The 22,749-nt window shown below is 35.8% G+C and overlaps 4 protein-coding genes across 9 annotated transcripts in view; 2 read left to right on the forward strand and 2 right to left on the reverse strand.

Annotated features, from left to right (window-relative positions):
* The window catches only part of LOC105233704 (uncharacterized), a 746,688-nt gene that overhangs the window by 602,555 nt on the left and 121,384 nt on the right, over positions 1-22,749 (forward strand). The gene's annotated exons all lie outside the window — the stretch shown is intronic.
* Positions 1-22,749, reverse strand: part of LOC125776322 (uncharacterized) — a 215,221-nt gene that overhangs the window by 125,083 nt on the left and 67,389 nt on the right. The gene's annotated exons all lie outside the window — the stretch shown is intronic.
* The window catches only part of LOC125776323 (uncharacterized), a 213,877-nt gene continuing 191,247 nt past the window's right edge, over positions 120-22,749 (reverse strand). For both annotated transcript variants that reach the window (XM_049448051.1, XM_049448052.1), the window contains exon 2: positions 120-6,367. In XM_049448051.1, the coding sequence (XP_049304008.1) occupies positions 2,933-4,489 (1,557 nt within the window). In that variant the 5' untranslated portion in view covers positions 4,490-6,367 and the 3' untranslated portion in view covers positions 120-2,932. The remainder of the gene's footprint in view (positions 6,368-22,749) is intronic.
* On the forward strand, positions 19,208-22,613 carry LOC125776370 (uncharacterized). Its single transcript, XM_049448124.1, has 2 exons — positions 19,208-20,732; positions 20,796-22,613. Exons 1-2 carry the CDS (start codon positions 20,172-20,174, stop codon positions 20,817-20,819), a joined length of 585 nt encoding a protein of 194 aa, XP_049304081.1. The 5' UTR covers positions 19,208-20,171; the 3' UTR covers positions 20,820-22,613.

Here is a 22,749-nt window from a genome sequence, read left to right on the forward strand (position 1 = left end):
TCCTTTATGTAGTCGTCCTTCCATCGGCGGCTGAAATTATGATAGAGATTTTTAATTCCTTCCCATCGATTTAATGGGGATAGCGATTCCACGCCTGGCTCAGGAATGGCCAGAATGGGTGCTACTTTTAGAAAATGCCCTGGAGTTATGGCGGTGAAATCTGAGGGGTCTTGCGATAGTACTGTAAGTGGCCGTGAATTGAGAACGGCTTCAATTCGATTTAATAGCGTCGTGAACTCTTCGTAATTGAATCTATAATTTCCAGCTACCCGTTTGAAATGGGATTTGAAGCTTTTTACAGCGGATTCCCACAAACCGCCCATATGAGGAGCGCTTAGGGGTATAAATTGCCAATTGATACCTTGAGGGGCGTACTTTTGTACGATATCGGGTGCCACTTGTTTTAAAAATCCACAAATTGCTTTTCTGTGGCTCGTTGAGCTCTAATAAAAGTTTTTGATTCATGATTATGATTTTTGATGGGTAGCCCCGTCGAGCGACGAAGCGAGCAAATGCCGCGAGAAAAGCCTCCGTCGTCAGTTTACTACATTGCTCAAGATGAACTGCCTTTGTCAGAGGCAGAGCTAAATTGCAGCGTTCCAGTGGAAGTGCTGCCATAATCTGCGTTCGCATCTTCTGTTTGTGCATAGTGCAAATCTTGCATGTGAAGATGCACTTCCTGATTTGCGGCTTAAGACGGGGGATATAATACTCCTGACGTACCACATGTTGCATGAGGCGATGTTCGGCGTGTAGCACTAAGATGTGGATGTAATGGAGGAATAATGTGGCAAATGGTGACCTCTCTGGAATTATTATGGGGTGACGTTCATTATAAGTTAGGCTCGAATTAGCGAGCCAACCATTGGCAAGAAGCAGACCTTTCGTGTCCAGAAATGGGTTGAGGACTAAGAGTGAGCTCTTTTTATCAATCGGCTTCGATTCTCTTAGTAGTGATATATCACGGCTGAAGTAGCGCGCTTGTGTATATGCGACCTTTGCCTTTTGTAACTCTGGGTGCGTCACTGTGTTGCATGGAAAATTATGTGATCCCTTGACTTTGCTTTTGAGTTGTTCTATAAATCTGAACATATAAGCAACTACTCTGAGAGCCCTTGGAAACGATGAAAATCGTTCAAGGATGTCGATATCATCCAATAATGTGTGAAAGGTGGCGATTTTTCGACCTTCTGGAGCGTTAACGTTGCGCATGGTATTTGTGGCCAAGAATCAGGATATTCTATCAACCATGGGGGGCCATTCCACCAGAGGGTGGGAGTGATAAGGTGCAGTGGCTTGCACCCTCTTGTACCTAGATCGGCAGGTTTGCCAGCCCTGGCTACGTGACGCCAAGTGGCTGATCCCACTAGGTCAAGTATTTGAGACGTTCGGTTAGAAATTATACGTCTTTCATGCATGTGGTGGTTTTTCCACTCAGGCTAGTACACTTTCGGAATCGGACCACATATATAGTTTGCATTTTGTCATGTTTAAATGCGTTTTCACCATGGCTACTAATTTTGAAAGTAGTAGTGCGCCACATAACTCAAATCGTGGGAAACTTATAGTTAAGTGGTGTCACTTTTCGTGCGCACATAGATTATAGCGCAGTATGCCTTTTCTGAGGCGTCACAAAAGCCATGTAATTCAACTTTGTGATCGGAAGAGTAATTTACCCATCGTGGAATTTGAATCTGAGAAATGCCATTCAGATTGTTTGCGAACTGGAACCATTTTTCTAAGCGAAGAGGTTTCACTTGTTCGTCCCAGTCGGTTCCATCTAGCCATAATTCTTGTATTAAGATTTTCGCTTGGATCATAATTGGCGAAAGCCATCCTGCGGGGTCGAAAAGTTTTGCCACCGAGGATAAAATTTGCCTCTTTGTAATAGCTGATAGTGCGGATATTGACTCATTAGTGTATGAGAACTGGTCCGATATCGCATTCCATTGGATGCCTAGTGTTTTTGTTGTACTTTCCTTTTCGAATATAAGGAAATTAGTGTCCAACAAATTTTCGTTTGGAATATTTTTGAGAATATTTGGGTGATTTACCGTAATCTTTTTTAATGGAAACCCTGCGGATCTGAGGGTTTTATTTACCTTGATAAGGCCTCGTATGCTTGTGGAAGGGTGTGATTTCCAGACAGAATATCGTCTACATACGTTTGAGTTTTCAACACTTCAGTTGCCAGAGGAAATTCTGACTTTGTCTTGTCTGCCAATTCGTGGAGTGTTTGAATGCCTAAATATGGTGCACAGTTAATGCCAAATGTAACTGTTTTTAATTTGAAGCCGCGTAAAGGACTGGTGGGGGATCTTCGGAGCATAATACGTTGAAAATCTTGGTCGTCTTAATGTACGCCTATTTGCCGATACATTTTTTCAACGTCCCCATTAAATACGTATTTGTATATACGCCAATTTAATATCAGAAGCATTAAATCTGGTTGGAGTGTGGGTCCCGTAAATAGGATATCATTTAGGGAATTCCCTGAACTAGTGGTTTTTAAGGCATTAAAAACAACTCTTACCTTTGTGGTTTTTTTGTCTGGCTTTACTACTGCGTGATGTGGCAGGTAAAAGGAGTAGTATTAACCGTTGATGATTTTCTCCCCTGGGTTTATTTCCTCCATGTGATCTAAATGGAGGTATTCTTCTAACACACCATCGTATTCAGATTTGAGTTCGCCTTTTTTAAGTAGGTTCCTTTCGATACTTAGAAACTGCTGTATTGCAGAGGGGCGAGAGTGATCTAAGGCGAGTGGGTTAGGAAATTGTTACTTAAGTGGTAGTGGTACGACGTACCGACCATTTTCTGATCTAGTACTTGTGGCTTTGTAAAAATCCTCACAAGACTGATCTTCAGGGGTTGTGACTGATATGGGGGGGAGTTCTTCTAGTTCCCAAAATTTTCTCAATTGTGAATTGAGTTACTCATTTGAGACTTCCTCAACTTGAGTTGTCATTGTTGTAACTGGTTCCACAACTAGTCCGCTTAGGACCCATCCGAAAATGGTATTTTGCGCCAGAAGTGTTTTGGTAATTTTCTCAATACCTTCGAGAATAATTTGTGGTATGAGATCGCTGCCTAATAGAAGATCTATTTGAGCGGGGGTGTTGCAGTTTGGGTCTGCTAGCTTTAGGTGTGAAACCTTTTGCCAATGATTGCTATTTATGTGATAGCTGGGTAACATATTGGTTAATTGCGGTAGGACAATAGCTTCTGCTTGTATGTGCTTATCCGCCTTGGGGGAAAAGAGGGTAATGGGGCAGATTTTATTTGAGTTTTGAACAACTCTTCCGCCCATTCCCGTGATTTCAAAGTTGGCCAGTTTTGTTGGTAACTGCAGCCTGTTTTGTGCCCTAGACGCTATAAATGATCGTTGTGATCCTTGGTCTATTAAGGCTCTGAGTATAAACAGTTCTCCTCGGTGTTCGATGGAGACAACTGCTGTCGGTAATAGTACCCTACTGTGATTTTCGCAGTGTAGCGTTTGGGTTTTTAACGCCTTTGAGCAGCATGGTGCTTCTTGGCTATTTTGTGGATTTGCTACTTCGGACTTTGTTGTTGCCACTAAATCCGTGGCTCTTTTGATATTTGCGCTGTTTGGGGGTAAGCTGGAAAAATTATTTCTATGGAGCATCGAATGGTGTCGTTTATGACAATAGACGCAGTTAAATTTGCTTTCACAGTCTTTAAGTATGTGTGCGTGTGATAAGCAGTTTGTGCAAAGTCTTTTTGACTTTACGAAATTGTTTCGTTCAACTATATTTAATTTCTTAAATTTCTCGCAAGTTTTAAGTTTATGCTCCCTTGTGCATAGTTCGCATGACGTTCGTTCGTACTGTTCAGATGTGAACGTTTGATTTTTGAAGAAGCTTCTATTCAAATTCTTGTGACTACTTGCTTGGGGTCTATTGAAGCTTCTATTGAGGTCGTTTTGAACGTTTTTCGTTCTGACTAGTTTTTTATCTACCCTTTCTGCAATTTCATATTGGGTAGTAAGAAATTCTTTCATTTGCTGCCACGTTGGGCACTTTCTTCGCGATGAGAGCGATTGCTCCCATAAAAGTAACAATTTTTCTGGTAATGCAGCTGTGCATATATTTACCAGAATGGGGTCCCAATTATCTGTGGGAATATTCTGTGTCGATAAAACCGACAAACAATTTGAAACAGTGGATTGAAGCTTTATGAACTCTTCACTTGTTTCTTTCTGAATTTTTGGCAAATTCATTAATATCGTCACCTGTTTGTCGACCAATATTCTCTCGTTTTCATAACGTGTTTTAAGAGCTTCCCAAGCAAAATTAAAATTTTCGTCATTGAGAGCGAACTGTTTGACTATTACGCCTGCCTGGCCTTTGGTTTTGTATCTGAGGTGATACAATTTCTGCGCTTGTGACAATTTAGGATGGTTTATGTACACAGCTGTAAACATGTCCCGGAAAGACGGGGAAAGACGGCCACTGTTCATAACCACCATGAAATATATATGTGCCGCATACTGGCACTTTAAGGTGAATGCCTGAACTTGCCTGTTGGGCTTGTCTTTGTGGCAGCTCTACTCTCGGTTGTGGAGTAGGTGCAATTGCTCTTAATAGCTTTAGTTGATCAGAAATCATTGCTTTTGTGTCTTCGAACTGGTCTAGGCAGTGTTCATACTTGGAGTAAGCCGAGGATTTAAAATTTTCTGGTAGATCTGAGTCGTCAGATTCTACGATTTCGTCATATGCCGCTTGGAGACGCGTCCAAAAATTGTCTAAATTGTCTTTTTTGCTTTCTAAGACCGATTCAGAATTGTCTTGATTCGGTGAAGATGAAAATCGAGTGCAGTATCGTATCAAACTGTCACTCTCAGCAATGAATTTTGTATAAGAAATGTCTTTACTCTTTTGTAGCACCTTGCTTTGAGCGTGTAGCTTCTGCCGGTGTACACGGACTTTTTTCGTCTGAAATAATTTTTGGAACTTTTAGCAACTGAGTTGTTTTAGATTCCTTTGAGTCTGAGCTCATTTAAAAGATGTATATAATAAATCAAAACGTCTTAGTGAAAACTAGACTTGTAGATGTTTTGAAAATATTTCGTATATTAAATGTTGAATAGAATACTCTTTTGTATACAAGAGTTTCCAAAAAATCAATAAAACCGAGAATCAAATAATATTTTTGTTTATTTATCTATATATTTATGTATATGATTAGACGAGAACTCTTAAGTAAATAAGAGTTTTGAATGAACTTGATATGACGAGAAGCTTTACGTATTTGATAGTGTGTGTAATCGCGATTTTTTTTAAGTTAATAAGAGTTTTGAACGAAATTTTTAGACGTGAACTCTTTTAAGTAAATAAGAGTTTTCAAGTAAAATATTACGCGAATACAGAATATCGCTTATATTTGATTTAATTATTTATTGTTGACCGGAAATATTTTATTTGTTTTATTTTTCTATATACATATATATTTGTTTTATGTATATTTTATGTCTAAATGTCCTATACGGTATACCTATAGGTGGGTCTTTATTATGTGCTAATGAGCGCTTGCTTTAGAGATCACTGCACTTTGTACATATGCATGTATGTAACGGGTGATTTTTTTGAGGTTAGGATTTTCATGCATTAGTATTTGACAGATCACGTGGGATTTCAGATATGGTGTCAAAGAGAAAGATGCTCAGTATGCTTTGACATTTCATCATGAATAGACTTACTAACGAGCAACGCTTGCAAATCATTGAATTTTATTACCAAAATCAGTGTTCGGTTCGAAAATTTTTTATCGACAAATTTTGTTCAGCGATGAGGCTCATTTCTGGTTGAATGGCTACGTAAATAAGCAAAATTGCCGCATTTGGGGTGAAGAGCAACCAGAAGCCGTTCAAGAACTGCCCATGCATCCCGAAAAATGCACTGTTTGGTGTGGTTTGTACGCTGGTGGAATCATTGGACCGTATTTTTTCAAAGATGCTGTTGGACGCAACGTTACGGTGAATGGCGATCGCTATCGTTCGATGCTAACAAACTTTTTGTTGCCAAAAATGGAAGAACTGAACTTGGTTGACATGTGGTTTCAACAAGATGGCGCTACATGCCACACAGCTCGCGATTCTATGGCCATTTTGAGGGAAAACTTCGGACAACAATTCATCTCAAGAAATGGACCCGTAAGTTGGCCACCAAGATCATGCGATTTAACGCCTTTAGACTATTTTTTGTGGGGCTACGTCAAGTCTAAAGTCTACAGAAATAAGCCAGCAACTATTCCAGCTTTGGAAGACAACATTTCCGAAGAAATTCGGGCTATTCCGGCCGAAATGCTCGAAAAAGTTGCCCAAAATTGGACTTTCCGAATGGACCACCTTACATATGTATTACGCTTTGGTTGGTTACACAATCCTGCTTGTTTTTGTTGATCAAAAACCAAGAGGTATTGCGGGAAACATGCCAATGTGCGTATTATATACGCAATCCTGCTTGATTTTGTTAGCCAAAACCTAAGGGGTATTGCGGAATACGATATATATATATTAGGGTGTGTCATTCTGAGGCAACCTTTTTTTTCAACTGAAAAACAGGCTCAAAACTTTCGAAAACGTGTAAAAAAAAAGTCACTCAAATGATGAGCTCCTAATATTAATATTAAGAGGTGCCTATTTCAAATTTTCTGTTTTCCATATAAATTACATAGAAAAGAAATCATTTTTTTTTTGTGGTGGTTATTGTGCGGAGGTTTTATATGTGCCCCGATAGCTGCCAGTAGGGATGGTAAACTCGATTCCGATTCTACTCGAAAATCGAGTTTTCTCGCAAAATAATCGATTTTTCGGAATCGATCTCCAGTAGTCGAAGTCGATTAAGAATCGGTTCTTGAAATTCGAAAAATCGATTATTGTACGAGAAAACTCGATTCTCGCTAAGTTCGTAAGTTCGAAAATCTGTCAATTTTGAGTGGCTTCGGATATTTTTTAAATGAACAACTGGTTCCTTGCTTTTTAATTGTTTTATCATTTTACGTTTTTCTGCGTGGGTAACTGATAAGTCAAAAAATGATAGCGCTACTGTTTCTTCGGTGATGTACCATAAGTGGTTAGACATTTTTTAATAATAGCTTCTGAAATTATTGAATCTGTATCTGTATAATTTAGAGCGTCTTTAATAAAAAAAAAGATTTTGATTAGGTGCTGAATTCGCATTTGTACTTCCGAACCAACTTTTGATGTACATTTAACACTCAATTCCCTGGTTGTAAGCTTAAACTGATTACGTAATAAATATATTTTGAGACAATAGATTGCTTTTGGCATCCACCGCGCGTTGCTGGTTGCACCTGGAGCACATAAATTAAAGCAATCTGCACCAAGGAAAGTTAAAGCAAGTTGTAGCATTTCTTTGTAGTCATCGCGGCTATGCAATTTTTTTAATTGGTCCTGCAAGAAGCTTACAAGAGCGTCCCGTTCCACTTGGCTTATTTTTGATGCCACAAATTTATCATCAACACTAGTTTTAAACAAGGTTTTCTTAAGGTTTGGCCAGGCCTTCACAAATCATTCAAACAAGAGTATTTCTGGAGCTGAGTTTGACATCATCTTTGATTCAAAAACGTTGCGCAAAATAATTTCGTACATATGATGACGGCATGGTAGGTGCATGAGATTGCGTTGCAGTTTTTTTTTCCAAAAGGACTGCGGCTCCATTTTTAACACCAGTATTGACAGCAGTTGTATCATAAGATATGCCTTTAACAAGTTCAACAATGTTCCAATCGACTAATCTCTGACAAACAGTTTTAGCAATATTTGCACCAGTCGACGACTGTATTTTTGGTGCTCCAAGAAATTACGATGTTCCATCGTAGCTAATTAAAACAACAATTCTTTCCACTTTACTACGACCTTTTATATCTGTCATGAACTTCCCATCAAAATGCTCCATTTGCATTGGCCTTGTTAAGTGTTTGAATAAATTAACATTAATAAAAGTGCATTGTCAACTATAGGGAACTCACCTTTTTTTTAAATTCAGTAGAAATATCTTTGAATTCTGCAGACCGATTTTGTTGACGTATACGATGAATTGTTGATCGATTAATAACAAGTTCTTCCACACAATGACCCAATGCTTCAGCAGCGGCTACTAAAATATGTACGGCCATACCATCTGACACTTTGGCATTGTCTAATGCTGCTAACAATCGTGGTATTATGATACTTTTAGTGCCTCGTCGCTTTTTACACTCAGTGTGCAAACAATTTTTTTCCAACGGAATTACTACATTTTCATTTCCAGCTTCCACAAGTACTATATCATTTTCATTGCTTTCCTCGATTATATCAGAACATTCAGAATTTTGTTCTTCATACCGCCTTTTTCGTAATGCTGCTTTCTCCTGTCTTTCTTGTGCACGCACCTCACGATCGTACAAAACCTTATCAACACCCATCATGCAACCTGGCCGTCCTTTTTGACGTTGCATTTCAAGAAATTTCTTATCTTCTACTAACTTCATTTTTTCAATCGCATTAGCGGTGGCTATGTCAAATAAATCATCCAAACTTCCAACTAACATATCAACGACTTTTTCCTGTGAATTGGATCTCTTTTCTGGAACTGTTTTCAGGATTTTTTTCCAACTTTCGTACAGTTTCAATAACTTCTCAACACATTTATCTTCTTTTCTTATCGTATTCGTGCTTGTTGCCAAAATATTTGTGCTGCTTTGATAGCAAGTTTTGCGCTTTCCTTTGCTGAAAGATCTACAAATATCATATTGTAAAACAAAACTTCTAAAACCTGCCGATTAGATGGAAGTTTTGCACCTGTAATTTGATGCATTGTGTATCCAATCAAACTAACTTTTCTTAAATTGGCAACTGACATTCGTGTTGCTAAGCTAGACATATTACTTTATTTTATATAGTACTTCACTTTTTACACTTTAAACACAACCGCCCACCGAAATTCAAACAATTTTAAAGTATTTATTAAACCAAATAATTATTCTTTAAAATAATTGTTATTTCTTGCTTGTGAACGCTTACAATTATATTTACCTATTAAAATCACAATATGCACAAGAATCTCTTGCATGCTTTTCGAAATATTTCACAGCAGAAATGTCCCGTTATGAGCAGTTACTATTTTATTTTCTGAACGACTTATTGTCACCACATAGTTCACTTTTTCTCAGGAAATTTGTTTGCCTATAAACAGCGTGCTCAAAATGTAGAAACAAATTTCGGTAAATTTGCAAAATATCAAGCTTGTGTTGCATGCTTTTTTTTTAAATACAAAATTATCACAATTATTTTAAATGTTATTACCGAATAAGAATACAAAAACGGAATAATTATTTTTGTATACATATATGTTTTGTTAAATATACTATAAAAACTGCGTCTAATATAAGGCGAATGTATGAACATTGATATTTGCCCATACTGACCTATTGAATTTTTCAGCTGGCTTCCGGGTCCACTAAATGTTATCGCATTGACCCCAAATTTTTACCGTTTTATCTAAATACATAAATTAACCGATTTCTGGCCGGGAATATATAGAAAACCGATGTTTGAAAATAAGGACACCCCTAGTGTATATAAGTAAATACAATTGGAATATAATATATGTATGTTTGTATTTTGTTCTTTATCTTTTATTCTTTTTCTGTTTTTCGCTTTAGGGTGTACTTTTTTTTTATAAATCTGCCTTCGCTTACGGTTTAAGCAATCCTGCTTCTTTAAGAAGCAGAAGGGGTATTGCGGAAAATAGTGCAAGTACTTAGTTAAATTTTTATTGTATTTATATTTTTTTATGAATATCGGTTTTTTCCGTTTTCTCCGTTAAGATTTAGGAGAAATGAGAATACTGATATGTTTTTGTTTTTGCGAAAAATGCTGTTTCGAGAAAAACGGTTTCAGGTTCCAATGTAACTATCTAACTGCCGAGCGGCTACTCTTTTAAATGGCTGTAACTCAAAAACTGTTTCAGATATCGATTTGAAATTTTAGTATGTTATTTTTAATGGTATAACCTATCGAAATATGAAAAATATTCTGCCTTTGAGAAGCAATTGGCCGATGCATCTCCTATGTACATTTGTAGAACGGCGGGCAGTATAGAGGTCGCAATTTTTATAGGAAACAAAAAGTTCAAAAGATTCATATTTGTTAATAACTTATGTTCTAGTTGAACTAAAAAAATTAAAAAAAAATTTTAATTCCAACATTTTTTAAAATTTGAAAAAAAACGGTTTTTGACCAAAAAAATTGTACTTTATATTGTTTAAACATACATATGTTCATACTTAACTTTTCTTAGATTTTTTAATTTAAATGGAAGATAATTTAAGGGGCACATCTAGTGTGAAATTTGCAAAAAATCAATTCTTTTTCATATTTCGATAGGTTATACCATTAAAAATAACATACTAAAATTTCAAATCGATATCTGGAACAGCTTTGAGTTACAGCCATTTAAAAGAGTAGCCGCTCGGCAGTTAGATAGTTGCATTGGAACCTGAAACCGTTTTTCTCGAAACAGCATTTTTCGAATTTGCTGCAGTGATTACTCAAAACAAATAATCCGATCACTATCGAATTTTTTTGCATGTTCTATATATAGTTCTCCGTACAATGATCTATCGATTTTTGATCTGGGGCTAAATGAGTCTCAGACCCCCCTCACAATATTACACTTCCACACCACGCATATTACATTCACCACATCATCACATTCCACATCACACGCACACAATACCAACATCACGAATTTAACACACATGAGGACATCGCACATTGCGAGGTAAGTGCCGCGAGTTTTGTATAATTAGTAGCTATGGTCCTTCGAAGCCGTACCGGACGGCACCAGTGGTCAAAGTGACAACAGTTTAAAGTGAACAGATTGTGAAAAAAAGAAAAAAAAGATTATAATATAAATAAACAAATATACATATATTAAATAAAAATTAAACGCGCGGTGGAAAAAGGAAAAAAAAAAAGAAATTTAAATTGAACACAGTGTGAGTGAGAAAAAACTAAAATTATATTATAATTAAACAACAAATATATAATAAATATAAAATTATAAGTGGGAAAAAAAAAGTGAAGTGACAAGAAAAAAATCAGGAAAAAAATAAAATTACACATGTATTAATACAATACATAAAAGTGCACAAACAAAAAAAAAAACAAAGGTCTCTGAGACGTCAGGTGACAAAACTGTGGACAATACCACCACATACTTACATATGTATATAGTACATCATACAGTGAAGTATATCAAAACCAAAAATACCCTTGATGCGAGTCAATGTAAGTGTATCATTTCCATTTTTTTACACCATATATAAAGGGTGATTTTTTAAGAGCTTGATAACTTTTTTTTAAAAAAAAACGCATAAAATTTGCAAAATCTCATCGGTTCTTTATTTGAAACGTTAGATTGGTTCATGACATTTACTTTTTGAAGATAATTTCATTTAAATGTTGACCGCGGCTGCGTCTTAGGTGGTCCATTCGGAAAGTCCAATTTTGGGCAACTTTTTCGAGCATTTCGGCCGGAATAGCCCGAATTTCTTCGGAAATGTTGTCTTCCAAAGCTGGAATAGTTGCTGGCTTATTTCTGTAGACTTTAGACTTGACGTAGCCCCACAAAAAATAGTCTAAAGGCGTTAAATCGCATGATCTTGGTGGCCAACTTACGGGTCCATTTCTTGAGATGAATTGTTGTCCGAAGTTTTCCCTCAAAATGGCCATAGAATCGCGAGCTGTGTGGCATGTAGCGCCATCTTGTTGAAACCACATGTCAACCAAGTTCAGTTCTTCCATTTTTGGCAACAAAAAGTTTGTTAGCATCGAACGATAGCGATCGCCATTCACCGTAACGTTGCGTCCAACAGCATCTTTGAAAAAATACGGTCCAATGATTCCACCAGCGTACAAACCACACCAAACAGTGCATTTTTTGGGATGCATGGGCAGTTCTTGAACGGCTTCTGGTTGCTCTTCACCCCAAATGCGGCAATTTTGCTTATTTACGTAGCCATTCAACCAGAAATGAGCCTCATCGCTGAACAAAACACGCGCGCGAAACACATTTCGAACCGAACACTGATTTTGGTAATAAAATTCAATGATTTGCAAGCGTTGCTCGTTAGTAAGTCTATTCATGATGAAATGTCAAAGCATACTGAGCATCTTTCTCTTTGACACCATGTCTGAAATCCCACGTGATCTGTCAAATACTAATGCATGAAAATCCTAACCTCAAAAAAATCACCCGTTACAATAAAAATTTAACTAAGTACTTGCACTATTTTCCACAAAACCCCTTCTGCTTCTTAAAGCAGTAAGCAGGATTGCTTAAACCGTAAGCGAAGGCGGATTTATAAAAAAAAAGTACACCCTAAAGCAAAAAACAGAAAAAGAATAAAAGATAAAGAACAAAATACAAACATACATATATTATATTCCAATTGTATTTACTTATATACACTAGGGGTGTCCTTATTTTCAAACATCGGTTTTCTATATATTCCCGGCCAGAAATCGGTTAATTTATGTATTTAGATAAAACGGTAAAAATTTGGGGTCAATGCGATAACATTTAGTGGACCCGGAAGCCAGCTGAAAAATTCAATAGGTCAGTATGGGCAAATATCAATGTTCATACATTCGCCTTATATTAGACGCAGTTTTTATAGTATATTTAACAAAACATATATGTATACAAAAATAATTATTCCGTTTTTGTATTCTTATTCGGTAATAACATTTAAAATAATTGTGATAATTTTGTATTTAAAAAAAAAGCATGCAACACAAGCTTGATATTTTGCAAATTTACCGAAATTTGTTTCTACATTTTGAGCACGCTGTTTATAGGCAAACAAATTTCCTGAGAAAAAGTGAACTATGTGGTGACAATAAGTCGTTCAGAAAATAAAATAGTAACTGCTCATAACGGGACATTTCTGCTGTGAAATATTTCGAAAAGCATGCAAGAGATTTTTGTGCATATTGTGATTTTAATAAGTAAATATAATTGTAAGCGTTCACAAGCAAGAAATAACAATTATTTTCAAGAATAATTATTTGGTTTAATAAATAAAGGGTGATTTTTTAAGAGCTTGATAACTTTTTTTTAAAAAAAAAACGCATAAAATTTGCAAAATCTCATCGGTTCTTTATTTGAAACGTTAGATTGGTTCATGACATTTACTTTTTGAAGATAATTTCATTTAAATGTTGACCGCGGCTGCGTCTTAGGTGGTCCATTCGGAAAGTCCAATTTTGGGCAACTTTTTCGAGCATTTCGGCCGGAATAGCCCGAATTTCTTCGGAAATGTTGTCTTCCAAAGCTGGAATAGTTGCTGGCTTATTTCTGTAGACTTTAGACTTGACGTAGCCCCACAAAAAATAGTCTAAAGGCGTTAAATCGCATGATCTTGGTGGCCAACTTACGGGTCCATTTCTTGAGATGAATTGTTGTCCGAAGTTTTCCCTCAAAATGGCCATAGAATCGCGAGCTGTGTGGCATGTAGCGCCATCTTGTTGAAACCACATGTCAACCAAGTTCAGTTCTTCCATTTTTGGCAACAAAAAGTTTGTTAGCATCGAACGATAGCGATCGCCATTCACCGTAACGTTGCGTCCAACAGCATCTTTGAAAAAATACGGTCCAATGATTCCACCAGCGTACAAACCACACCAAACAGTGCATTTTTCGGGATGCATGGGCAGTTCTTGAACGGCTTCTGGTTGCTCTTCACCCCAAATGCGGCAATTTTGCTTATTTACGTAGCCATTCAACCAGAAATGAGCCTCATCGCTGAACAAAACACGCGCGCGAAACACATTTCGAACCGAACACTGATTTTGGTAATAAAATTCAATGATTTGCAAGCGTTGCTCGTTAGTAAGTCTATTCATGATGAAATGTCAAAGCATACTGAGCATCTTTCTCTTTGACACCATGTCTGAAATCCCACGTGATCTGTCAAATACTAATGCATGAAAATCCTAACCTCAAAAAAATCACCCGTTACTTTAAAATTGTTTGAATTTCGGTGGGCGGTTGTGTTTAAAGTGTAAAAAGTGAAGTACTATATAAAATAAAGTAATATGTCTAGCTTAGCAACACGAATGTCAGTTGCCAATTTAAGAAAAGTTAGTTTGATTGGATACACAATGCATCAAATTACAGGTGCAAAACTTCCATCTAATCGGCAGGTTTTAGAAGTTTTGTTTTACAATATGATATTTGTAGATGTTTCAGCAAAGGAAAGCGCAAAACTTGCTATCAAAGCAGCACAAATATTTTGGCAACAAGCACGAATACGATAAGAAAAGAAGATAAATGTGTTGAGAAGTTATTGAAACTGTACGAAAGTTGGAAAAAAATCCTGAAAACAGTTCCAGAAAAGAGATCCAATTCACAGGAAGAAGTCGTTGATATGTTAGTTGGAAGTTTGGATGATTTATTTGACATAGCCACCGCAAATGCGATTGAAAAAATGAAGTTAGTAGAAGATAAGAAATTTCTTGAAATGCAACGTCAAAAAGGACGGCCAGGTTGCATGATGGGTGTTGATAAGGTTTTGTACGATCGTGAGGTGCGTGCACAAGAAAGACAGGAGAAAGCAGCATTACGAAAAAGGCGGTATGAAGAACAAAATTTTGAATGTTCTGATATAATCGAGGAAACAGCATTTTTCGAATTTGCTGCAGTGATTACTCAAAACAAATAATCCGATCACTATCGAATTTTTTTGCATGTTCTATATATAGTTCTCCGTACAATGATCTATCGATTTTTGATCTGGGGCTAAATGAGTCTCAGACCCCCCTCACAATATTACACTTCCACACCACGCATATTACATTCACCACATCATCACATTCCACATCACACGCACACAATACCAACATCACGAATTTAACACACATGAGGACATCGCACATTGCGAGGTAAGTGCCGCGAGTTTTGTATAATTAGTAGCTATGGTCCTTCGAAGCCGTACCGGACGGCACCAGTGGTCAAAGTGACAACAGTTTAAAGTGAACAGATTGTGAAAAAAAGAAAAAAAAGATTATAATATAAATAAACAAATATACATATATTAAATAAAAATTAAACGCGCGGTGGAAAAAGGAAAAAAAAAAAAGAAATTTAAATTGAACACAGTGTGAGTGAGAAAAAACTAAAATTATATTATAATTAAACAACAAATATATAATAAATATAAAATTATAAGTGGGAAAAAAAAGTGAAGTGACAAGAAAAAAATCAGGAAAAAAATAAAGTTACACATGTATTAATACAATACATAAAAGTGCACAAACAAAAAAAAAACAAAGGTCTCTGAGACGTCAGGTGACAAAACTGTGGACAATACCACCACATACATACATATATAGTACATCATACAGTGAAGTATATCAAAACCAAAAATACCCTTGATGCGAGTCAATGTAAGTGTATCATTTCCATTTTTTTACACCATATATAAAGGGTGATTTTTTAAGAGCTTGATAACTTTTTTTTAAAAAAAAAACGCATAAAATTTGCAAAATCTCATCGGTTCTTTATTTGAAACGTTAGATTGGTTCATGACATTTACTTTTTGAAGATAATTTCATTTAAATGTTGACCGCGGCTGCGTCTTAGGTGGTCCATTCGGAAAGTCCAATTTTGGGCAACTTTTTCGAGCATTTCGGCCGGAATAGCCCGAATTTCTTCGGAAATGTTGTCTTCCAAAGCTGGAATAGTTGCTGGCTTATTTCTGTAGACTTTAGACTTGACGTAGCCCCACAAAAAATAGTCTAAAGGCGTTAAATCGCATGATCTTGGTGGCCAACTTACGGGTCCATTTCTTGAGATGAATTGTTGTCCGAAGTTTTCCCTCAAAATGGCCATAGAATCGCGAGCTGTGTGGCATGTAGCGCCATCTTGTTGAAACCACATGTCAACCAAGTTCAGTTCTTCCATTTTTGGCAACAAAAAGTTTGTTAGCATCGAACGATAGCGATCGCCATTCACCGTAACGTTGCGTCCAACAGCATCTTTGAAAAAATACGGTCCAATGATTCCACCAGCGTACAAACCACACCAAACAGTGCATTTTTTGGGATGCATGGGCAGTTCTTGAACGGCTTCTGGTTGCTCTTCACCCCAAATGCGGCAATTTTGCTTATTTACGTAGCCATTCAACCAGAAATGAGCCTCATCGCTGAACAAAACACGCGCGCGAAACACATTTCGAACCGAACACTGATTTTGGTAATAAAATTCAATGATTTGCAAGCGTTGCTCGTTAGTAAGTCTATTCATGATGAAATGTCAAAGCATACTGAGCATCTTTCTCTTTGACACCATGTCTGAAATCCCACGTGATCTGTCAAATACTAATGCATGAAAATCCTAACCTCAAAAAAATCACCCGTTACAATAAAAATTTAACTAAGTACTTGCACTATTTTCCACAAAACCCCTTCTGCTTCTTAAAGCAGTAAGCAGGATTGCTTAAACCGTAAGCGAAGGCGGATTTATAAAAAAAAAGTACACCCTAAAGCAAAAAACAGAAAAAGAATAAAAGATAAAGAACAAAATACAAACATACATATATTATATTCCAATTGTATTTACTTATATACACTAGGGGTGTCCTTATTTTCAAACATCGGTTTTCTATATATTCCCGGCCAGAAATCGGTTAATTTATGTATTTAGATAAAACGGTAAAAATTTGGGGTCAATGCGATAACATTTAGTGGACCCGGAAGCCAGCTGAAAAATTCAATAGGTCAGTATGGGCAAATATCAATGTTCATACATTCGCCTTATATTAGACGCAGTTTTTATAGTATATTTAACAAAACATATATGTATACAAAAATAATTATTCCGTTTTTGTATTCTTATTCGGTAATAACATTTAAAATAATTGTGATAATTTTGTATTTAAAAAAAAAGCATGCAACACAAGCTTGATATTTTGCAAATTTACCGAAATTTGTTTCTACATTTTGAGCACGCTGTTTATAGGCAAACAAATTTCCTGAGAAAAAGTGAACTATGTGGTGACAATAAGTCGTTCAGAAAATAAAATAGTAACTGCTCATAACGGGACATTTCTGCTGTGAAATATTTCGAAAAGCATGCAAGAGATTTTTGTGCATATTGTGATTTTAATAAGTAAATATAATTGTAAGCGTTCACAAGCAAGAAATAACAATTATTTTCAAGAATAATTATTTGGTTTAATAAATAAAGGGTGATTTTTTAAGAGCTTGATAACTTTTTTTTAAAAAAAAACGCATAAAATTTGCAAAATCTCATCGGTTCTTTATTTGAAACGTTAGATTGGTTCATGACATTTACTTTTTGAAGATAATTTCATTTAAATGTTGACCGCGGCTGCGTCTTAGGTGGTCCATTCGGAAAGTCCAATTTTGGGCAACTTTTTCGAGCATTTCGGCCGGAATAGCCCGAATTTCTTCGGAAATGTTGTCTTCCAAAGCTGGAATAGTTGCTGGCTTATTTCTGTAGACTTTAGACTTGACGTAGCCCCACAAAAAATAGTCTAAAGGCGTTAAATCGCATGATCTTGGTGGCCAACTTACGGGTCCATTTCTTGAGATGAATTGTTGTCCGAAGTTTTCCCTCAAAATGGCCATAGAATCGCGAGCTGTGTGGCATGTAGCGCCATCTTGTTGAAACCACATGTCAACCAAGTTCAGTTCTTCCATTTTTGGCAACAAAAAGTTTGTTAGCATCGAACGATAGCGATCGCCATTCACCGTAACGTTGCGTCCAACAGCATCTTTGAAAAAATACGGTCCAATGATTCCACCAGCGTACAAACCACACCAAACAGTGCATTTTTCGGGATGCATGGGCAGTTCTTGAACGGCTTCTGGTTGCTCTTCACCCCAAATGCGGCAATTTTGCTTATTTACGTAGCCATTCAACCAGAAATGAGCCTCATCGCTGAACAAAACACGCGCGCGAAACACATTTCGAACCGAACACTGATTTTGGTAATAAAATTCAATGATTTGCAAGCGTTGCTCGTTAGTAAGTCTATTCATGATGAAATGTCAAAGCATACTGAGCATCTTTCTCTTTGACACCATGTCTGAAATCCCACGTGATCTGTCAAATACTAATGCATGAAAATCCTAACCTCAAAAAAATCACCCGTTACTTTAAAATTGTTTGAATTTCGGTGGGCGGTTGTGTTTAAAGTGTAAAAAGTGAAGTACTATATAAAATAAAGTAATATGTCTAGCTTAGCAACACGAATGTCAGTTGCCAATTTAAGAAAAGTTAGTTTGATTGGATACACAATGCATCAAATTACAGGTGCAAAACTTCCATCTAATCGGCAGGTTTTAGAAGTTTTGTTTTACAATATGATATTTGTAGATGTTTCAGCAAAGGAAAGCGCAAAACTTGCTATCAAAGCAGCACAAATATTTTGGCAACAAGCACGAATACGATAAGAAAAGAAGATAAATGTGTTGAGAAGTTATTGAAACTGTACGAAAGTTGGAAAAAAATCCTGAAAACAGTTCCAGAAAAGAGATCCAATTCACAGGAAGAAGTCGTTGATATGTTAGTTGGAAGTTTGGATGATTTATTTGACATAGCCACCGCAAATGCGATTGAAAAAATGAAGTTAGTAGAAGATAAGAAATTTCTTGAAATGCAACGTCAAAAAGGACGGCCAGGTTGCATGATGGGTGTTGATAAGGTTTTGTACGATCGTGAGGTGCGTGCACAAGAAAGACAGGAGAAAGCAGCATTACGAAAAAGGCGGTATGAAGAACAAAATTTTGAATGTTCTGATATAATCGAGGAAAGCAATGAAAATGATATAGTACTTGTGGAAGCTGGAAATGAAAATGTAGTAATTCCGTTGGAAAAAAATTGTTTGCACACTGAGTGTAAAAAGCGACGAGGCACTAAAAGTATCATAATACCACGATTGTTAGCAGCATTAGACAATGCCAAAGTGTCAGATGGTATGGCCGTACATATTTTAGTAGCCGCTGCTGAAGCATTGGGTCATTGTGTGGAAGAACTTGTTATTAATCGATCAACAATTCATCGTATACGTCAACAAAATCGGTCTGCAGAATTCAAAGATATTTCTACTGAATTTAAAGAAAAGGTGAGTTCCCTATAGTTGACAATGCACTTTTATTAATGTTAATTTATTCAAACACTTAACAAGGCCAATGTTAACATTTAGTGGACCCGGAAGCCAGCTGAAAAATTCAATAGGTCAGTATGGGCAAATATCAATGTTCATACATTCGCCTTATATTAGACGCAGTTTTTATAGTATATTTAACAAAACATATATGTATACAAAAATAATTATTCCGTTTTTGTATTCTTATTCGGTAATAACATTTAAAATAATTGTGATAATTTTGTATTTAAAAAAAAAGCATGCAACACAAGCTTGATATTTTGCAAATTTACCGAAATTTGTTTCTACATTTTGAGCACGCTGTTTATAGGCAAACAAATTTCCTGAGAAAAAGTGAACTATGTGGTGACAATAAGTCGTTCAGAAAATAAAATAGTAACTGCTCATAACGGGACATTTCTGCTGTGAAATATTTCGAAAAGCATGCAAGAGATTCTTGTGCATATTGTGATTTTAATAAGTAAATATAATTGTAAGCGTTCACAAGCAAGAAATAACAATTATTTTGAAGAATAATTATTTGGTTTAATAAATACTTTAAAATTGTTTGAATTTCGGTGGGCGGTTGTGTTTAAAGTGTAAAAAGTGAAGTACTATATAAAATAAAGTAATATGTCTAGCTTAGCAACACGAATGTCAGTTGCCAATTTAAGAAAAGTTAGTTTGATTGGATACACAATGCATCAAATTACAGGTGCAAAACTTCCATCTAATCGGCAGGTTTTAGAAGTTTTGTTTTACAATATGATATTTGTAGATCTTTCAGCAAAGGAAAGCGCAAAACTTGCTATCAAAGCAGCACAAATATTTTGGCAACAAGCACGAATACGATAAGAAAAGAAGATAAATGTGTTGAGAAGTTATTGAAACTGTACGAAAGTTGGAAAAAAATCCTGAAAACAGTTCCAGAAAAGAGATCCAATTCACAGGAAGAAGTCGTTGATATGTTAGTTGGAAGTTTGGATGATTTATTTGACATAGCCACCGCTAATGCGATTGAAAAAATGAAGTTAGTAGAAGATAAGAAATTTCTTGAAATGCAACGTCAAAAAGGACGGCCAGGTTGCATGATGGGTGTTGATAAGGTTTTGTACGATCGTGAGGTGCGTGCACAAGAAAGACAGGAGAAAGCAGCATTACGAAAAAGGCGGTATGAAGAACAAAATTTTGAATGTTCTGATATAATCGAGGAAAGCAATGAAAATGATATAGTACTTGTGGAAGCTGGAAATGAAAATGTAGTAATTCCGTTGGAAAAAAATTGTTTGCACACTGAGTGTAAAAAGCGACGAGGCACTAAAAGTATCATAATACCACGATTGTTAGCAGCATTAGACAATGCCAAAGTGTCAGATGGTATGGCCGTACATATTTTAGTAGCCGCTGCTGAAGCATTGGGTCATTGTGTGGAAGAACTTGTTATTAATCGATCAACAATTCATCGTATACGTCAACAAAATCGGTCTGCAGAATTCAAAGATATTTCTACTGAATTTAAAGAAAAGGTGAGTTCCCTATAGTTGACAATGCACTTTTATTAATGTTAATTTATTCAAACACTTAACAAGGCCAATGCAAATGGAGCATTTTGATGGGAAGTTCATGACAGATATAAAAGGTCGTAGTAAAGTGGAAAGAATTGTTGTTTTAATTAGCTACGATAGAACATCGTAATTTCTTGGAGCACCAAAGATACAGTCCTCGTCTGGTGCAAATATTGCTAAAACTGTTTATCAGAGATTAGTCGATTGGAACATTGTTGAACTTGTTAAAGGCATATCTTATGATACAACTGCTGTCAATACTGGTGTTAAAAGTGGAGCCGCAGTCCTTTTGGAAAAGAAAACTGCAACGCAATCTCATGCACCTACCATGCCGTCATCATATGTACGAAATTATTTTGCGCAACGTTTTTGAATCAAAGATGATGTCAAACTCAGCTCCAGAAATACTCTTGTTTGAATGATTTGTGAAGGCCTGGCCAAACCTTAAGAAACCCTTGTTTAAAACTAGTGTTGATGATAAATTTGTGGCATCAAAAATAAGCCAAGTGGAACGGGACGCTCTTGTAAGCTTCTTGCAGGACCAATTAAAAAAATTGCATAGCCGCGATGACTACAAAGAAATGCTACAACTTGCTTTAACTTTCCTTGGTGCAGATTGCTTTAATTTATGTGCTCCAGGTGCAACCAGCAAAGTCAGTCAAAAGTTGGTTCTGAAGTACAAATGCGAATTCAGCACCTAATCAAAATCTTTTTTTTTATTAAAGACGCTCTAAATTATACAGATACAGATTCAATAATTTCAGAAGCTATTATTAAAAAATGTCTAACCACTTATGGTACATCGCCGAAGAAACAGTAGCGTTATCATTTTTTGACTTATCAGTTACCCACGCAGAAAAACGTAAAATGATAAAACAATTAAAAAGCAAGGAACCAGTTGTTCATTTAAAAAATATCCGAAGCCACTCAAAATTGACAGATTTTCGGACTTACGAACTTAGCGATTTTGTTTCAGAAAAGACAAATTTTTTTTTTCAATAATTTTGGGTTATCTTAAGCCTTTTTGGGCGTGGATCCATCCCAATAGGAAAATAATTCGGATTTCGAAAATAATTGGACTTTTTGCCGCAACTTACAAGTTGTTAATGATCCCGCTGAAAACGTTAACGAATGATGAAGAGGAAAAGCAGTTGGTACTCAAGATTGTTGAATCGTATCGCAAAAAATACAAATCAAACAAAAAAATTGATTTAATGTAAAATATAAATTTACGATAAACGTAATTACGTATTCTGGCCGGGAAACTGTAATACAAACATTTTGAAATTTTTCCTTACAAATAAGGACACTCCTAATATACATATGTGCTTTAATAACAAATATATAGAGAATATCTATAAATTATATACATTGTTGTCGTTTGCACATTGTAAATATGCGAATCTGTATGCGTTCATTTCTAAACATTGAAATTAGGAAAATTTTTCTCACATAAAACTTTGTTAATTTTGCTATTTTCGATCCCCTCATGTTAAATGTTGGTGAAATCCGCTAATAATTTTTTGTGGTGAAATCCTCTAATGGAACGGTTTGACAATCGGCACGCCATGAAACTTCTCTATAATCAACGTCCTTTGGTTATATGGAATAAATTAAATCCCAAATACCAAATACCAAAAAAAACAAATGGTAATAGAAGACTTAGGAAACAAAGTCAAATTTTATACAGAAACAGAATAATCCATAAAGACAATATTAAAGTTTAATTTTGTTATCTTATAGGCAACAATGAAGAAAATTATACAAATATCGTACAAAAAAACACAATTTAATAGTTGTTTACCTAAATATGCAAAAATAAAAAGAATTTGTAAATTATTTAAAGCACGTTGGAAAATAAGAAACCGAAATTGAAATGATAAAATGTAAAAATAAATTTTATTCAGTAAAATTTTGTAAAAATTATTCAAATAACAGATTTTGTATGATAAATTAAAATAATACTTGTTTGTCTGAT

This window comes from Bactrocera dorsalis, chromosome 2, assembly GCF_023373825.1.
Source record: "Bactrocera dorsalis isolate Fly_Bdor chromosome 2, ASM2337382v1, whole genome shotgun sequence".
Lineage (NCBI taxonomy): Eukaryota > Metazoa > Arthropoda > Insecta > Diptera > Tephritidae > Bactrocera > Bactrocera dorsalis.

What these genes read in the sequence shown, in the direction of transcription:
- LOC125776370 (XM_049448124.1), top strand. Translation starts at nt 20,172, where the DNA reads ATGTTAGTTGGAAGTTTGGATGATTTATTTGACATAGCCACCGCTAAT. An exon ending in CTACTGAATTTAAAGAAAAG is followed by an intron (nt 20,733 to 20,795) that starts GTGAGTTCCCTA and finishes ACACTTAACAAG; the next exon opens with GCCAATGCAAATGGAGCATT.